The following is a 4,278-nucleotide window of genomic DNA, read 5'->3' on the forward strand; positions in this document are numbered from 1 at the left end:
GCACTTTCCCCACTCACCATCATGAACAGCACTGTGACTGCAGTGGAATCATTCAGATTCCTGGGAACCACCATCTCTCAGGACCTGAAGTGGGACAATCACATTGACTCCGTTGTGAAAAGGGCACAGCAAATGTTGTACTTCCTTCGCCAGCTGAGGAAGTTTAACCTGCCACAGGATCTGCTGAGACAGTTCTACTTAGCCATCATTGAGTCTGTACTGTGTACTTCAATAACTGTCTGGTTTGGTTCAGCAACAAAATCAGACATCAGAAGACTACAGAGAACTGTTTGGACTGCCGAAAGGATTATTGGTGCTCCTCTGCCCACCCTTCAAGAACTGTATACATCCAGAGTGAGGAAAAGGGCTCAGAAAATCACTCTGGATCCCTCACATCCAAGTCATCCCATCTTTGAACTTTTGCCATCTGGCCGGTGCCTCAGAGCTGCAAATACCAGAACAACAAGGCACAAGAACAGTTTCTTCCCCCAGGCAATCTACCTCATGAACAGTTAAATATTCCCTACTTATGCTTATAAATGTGCAATATCCTTATGTTTATTTGTTAAGCCTCCATCCTAGAACATCCCTGCATCTCACTCAATCCTATTCCACAATTGTGTATACACTTATTTATTTGCCAATTTGTAATTTTTTTTTCTGTGTGTTGTCTCTGTGTACTGGAAGCTTATGTCACTAAAACAAATTCCTTGCATGCGCAAGCATACTTGGCAATAAAGCTCTTTCTGATTCTGAGTTTGAGAGCAAACCAACGCTGCGCACGGCGCCAGGAACAATCGCACTCGGACCTCAGCAAACGAGTCCAGTGTAAAAGCCTTCAGATAAGAGAGACACCAAACACGTGAATGGTTTAAATGCAGTGTTCACCTCATACAACCCCAATCAAACACACCTGAACAAGCTAATCAAGGTCTCTCATTCAGATTAATAGAAAGCTACTGACAGGTGAGTTTGATCAGGGTTGGAGTTGACCTAATCTCCTTGGATCTTTAAAACCCCATTTACAGAGGATGCTGTTACAACAACACATTTATTTTTGTTAGTTTTGTGTGCTTCAGTGTTTGCTCTTTCTGGCACACCAATTCATTTTCCAGTGGAGACCATTGTGAGATCGTAGGCTCGGAGGATGACAGCTCAAGTGTATTGCTTGTTTGGTTCGGTTTTATTGTGTCTGCTTGGGAGCTTGAACATAACCGATGCTACTGTAGGTGAGATGATCTGTTGACTTCATTACACAGCCTGAAGAAACAAAAAAATAAGTTACTCTGCCTTTTTAATGTAGGAATGGGTAGATTTTTGAAACTTGATTCGATTTTTGAAGCAGATAAATGTTATTTGTGTTAAGATTTGAGCCATATTGCCAAGCTGGTGAAGCTGACAGACTTGCTGCCCCATCAAAGATGTTCTTCTGGTGGTCGTGGTTCAAGTGAGTTTCAATTTATAATGGATGTTGGGGGTTTTTTAATAAACTTTGCCTTCTGTTATTCTCATGTAAAGTACATTGGAATTCCTCCTTTAATGGTAGTTTAAAACACCGGATGGCTTCACAAAATACACTGGACTAATTCTTGGAATAAAATTATCTTTGTCAAGTCTTTTGCTCTATATTTGACATGGCATACAGTCCATGCACATGAACTAAAGCTGACTGTCTTTGTTCATGCAGTGAAACCAGGTCAATGTCCTGACCCAAAGAACATTCCACTGTCTGCTAAAAACTGTGTCCATGATGGTCAGTGTCCTGACACACAGAAGTGTTGCCCAACAACCAGTGGCCATGGATGCAGTGAACCAAGCGGCCAGGGCCAGGGAAGCTGTCAGAACGCGGGTCAGGGCGCCGGACAGGGAAGCGGCCAGGGTCAGGGAAGCGGACAGGGTGCCGGCCAGGGCCAGGGAAGCGGCCAGGGCCAGGGCAGCGGCCAGGGAAGCGGCCAGGGCAGCGGCCAGGGCCAGGGCAGCGGCCAGGGAAGCGGCCAGGGCCAGGGCAGCGGCCAGGGCAGCGGCCAGGGCCAGGGCAGCGGCCAGGGCCAGGGCAGCGGCCAGGGCCAGGGAAGCGGCCAGGGCCAGGGCAGCGGCCAGGGCGCCGGCCAGGGAAGCGGACAGGGCCTGGGAAGCGGCCAGGGCGCCGGCCAGGGAAGCGGCCAGGGCGCCGGCCAGGGTCAGGGAAGCGGCCAGGGCGCCGGCCAGGGTCAGGGAAGCGGCCAGGGCGCCGGCCAGGGTCAGGGAAGCGGCCAGGGCGCCGGTCAGGGTAGTGGACAGGGCGCCGGACAGGGTCAGGGTAGCGGACAGGGCGCCGGTCAGGGAAACGGACAGGGCCAGGGAAGTGGTCAGGGTCAGGGAACTGGTTTTGGCCAGGGAACCGGCTACGGCCAGGGAACTGGTAGTGGACAGGGTGTTGGTCAGGGAAGTGGCTACGGTCAGGGAAGCGGCCACGGCCAGGGTACAGGTAGTGGACAGGGAGTTGGTCAGGGAAGCGGCTATGGCCAGGGATCTGGTAGTGGACAGGGAGTTGGTCAGGGAAGCGGCTACGGTCAGGGAAGCGGCTACGGCCAGGGATCTGGTAGTGGACAAGGAGTTGGTCAGGGAAGCGGCTACGGTCAGGGAAGCGGATACGGCCAGGGATCTGGTAGTGGACAGGGAGTTGGTCAGGGAAGCGGCTACGGTCAGGGAAGCGGCTATGGCCAGGGATCTGGTAGTGGACAGGGAGTTGGTCAGGGAAGTGGCTATGGCCAGGGATCTGGTAGTGGACAGGGAGTTGGTCAGGGAAGCGGCTATGGTCAGGGAAGCGGCTATGGCCAGGGATCTGGTAGTGGACAGGGAGTTGGTCAGGGAAGCGGCTACGGTCAGGGAAGCGGCTACGGTCAGGGATCTGGTAGTGGCCAGGGATCTGGTAGTGGACAGGGAGTTGGTCAGGGAAGCGGCTACGGTCAGGGAAGCGGCTATGGCCAGGGATCTGGTAGTGGACAGGGAGTTGGTCAGGGAAGCGGCTATGGCCAGGGATCTGGTAGTGGACAGGGAGTTGGTCAGGGAAGCGGCTACGGTCAGGGAAGTGGCTATGGCCAGGGATCTGGTAGTGGACAGGGAGTTGGTCAGGGAAGTGGCTATGGCCAGGGATCTGGTAGTGGACAGGGAGTTGGTCAGGGAAGCGGCTACGGTCAGGGAAGTGGCTATGGCCAGGGATCTGGTAGTGGACAGGGAGTTGGTCAGGGAAGCGGCTACGGTCAGGGAAGCGGCTATGGCCAGGGATCTGGTAGTGGACAGGGAGTTGGTCAGGGAAGCGGCCAGGGAGTTGGCCAGGGAAGCGGTCTGTGATGTGGTCTGGGAAATTGTGGTCTCTGAAACTTTTCTTGGAATTTTGCATAACGTGTACAGAAGATCTTTTCAATTCAGTGCTATGTTCATAAGGATTTTTCCTTTTTTGCTATAACATTTCAGAAAGACTATCTCTGCTTCCTTCCCTTAAATAAAAAGAAAATTGCTTGACTGAAAGTTGTGGTGTTTGACTTTCTAACATAACCCAGTTCTGGCACCAGTGCTTTGTGTAAGTTCCTCTCCATGAGACCTGGACATTTGCAGTATTAAACAATTTTTACACAAAATATGCCACATGTCATGGGGGCTCAAATGGCACCAGCTGTTTTCCGCACCTTCTGCAAACAGTTTTTTTTTTTGTCTTCTCAAACAAGCCTATGGATGCCTGAGGTCAGGATCTCATTAATTCTGAAATAAAACTCCCAGTGATGGAGAAGAGCATGTTTTTGTGCTTCTGCATTATAAATCAGTGTCATGAGCCTTTTGCACAAGCTGAATAAAGCAAACCAGTAAAGTTCAGCTGGATGATGGTTGTAATGGGGGGGTATAGTCGATTATGGTCGTGTGTCTGGCAAGTGTTTTATAATGGACACTCACTGAAGAGGTGTGCTATTATAGGAGTTGGCTGCAGTCAGTGGTGTTTAGATACATATGAGCAATAACACTAGCTCTGACAGAGTACTGGTCACTGTTGATGACAAGCTGCCTTCAAAATCGGCATGTTTGACAAATAAGGGTTTTTTATTTTTGCGCTCGGTTTAATAATTTGGAATGGATCGGTGTATAAACAGTCAGGTTAAGGCGACTGGTATAGTGGTGTTTATCTCCGTGTGGTCTTGTTTGGTATTGCAGCTTGATTTGTAGTTATTTCTATACTGTGCATAGTTTTGATGTCAGAATCAGAATGCAAATCATTTTTGTAGAATACTGTTGTCAAAGATGCCA

The 4,278-nt window shown here is 50.2% G+C and overlaps 1 protein-coding gene across 9 annotated transcripts; it reads left to right on the plus strand.

Moving 5' to 3' along the window:
* The first annotated feature begins 1,005 nt into the window (after positions 1-1,005).
* LOC128016656 (fibroin heavy chain-like) lies at positions 1,006-3,510 on the plus strand. Of its 9 annotated transcripts, none has more exons than XM_052601325.1 (5): positions 1,006-1,229; positions 1,367-1,447; positions 1,688-1,887; positions 2,056-3,028; positions 3,107-3,510. In XM_052601325.1, the coding sequence occupies exons 1-5, from the start codon at positions 1,148-1,150 to the stop codon at positions 3,331-3,333; spliced, it is 1,563 nt and encodes a 520-aa protein (XP_052457285.1). In that variant the 5' UTR covers positions 1,006-1,147; the 3' UTR covers positions 3,334-3,510. The 9 variants fall into 9 exon arrangements, with proteins under 9 accessions (XP_052457285.1, XP_052457287.1, XP_052457289.1 ...); XM_052601327.1 differs by having other exon boundaries at positions 3,155-3,510; XM_052601329.1 differs by having other exon boundaries at positions 1,008-1,229; positions 2,056-2,896; positions 3,041-3,510.
* Positions 3,511-4,278: the final 768 nt, after the last annotated feature.

The sequence above is a fragment of the Carassius gibelio genome, chromosome A7 (assembly GCF_023724105.1).
Source record: "Carassius gibelio isolate Cgi1373 ecotype wild population from Czech Republic chromosome A7, carGib1.2-hapl.c, whole genome shotgun sequence".
NCBI classification, from domain to species: Eukaryota; Metazoa; Chordata; class Actinopteri; order Cypriniformes; family Cyprinidae; genus Carassius; species Carassius gibelio.

Coding starts and splice junctions, on each gene's coding strand:
- LOC128016656 (XM_052601323.1), top strand. CDS start 1,148: ATGACAGCTCAAGTGTATTGCTTGTTTGGTTCGGTTTTATTGTGTCTG. Junction 1,230..1,366: donor CATAACCGATGCTACTGTAG/GTGAGATGATCT, acceptor ATTTGTGTTAAG/ATTTGAGCCATATTGCCAAG. Junction 1,448..1,687: donor TTCTGGTGGTCGTGGTTCAA/GTGAGTTTCAAT, acceptor TTGTTCATGCAG/TGAAACCAGGTCAATGTCCT.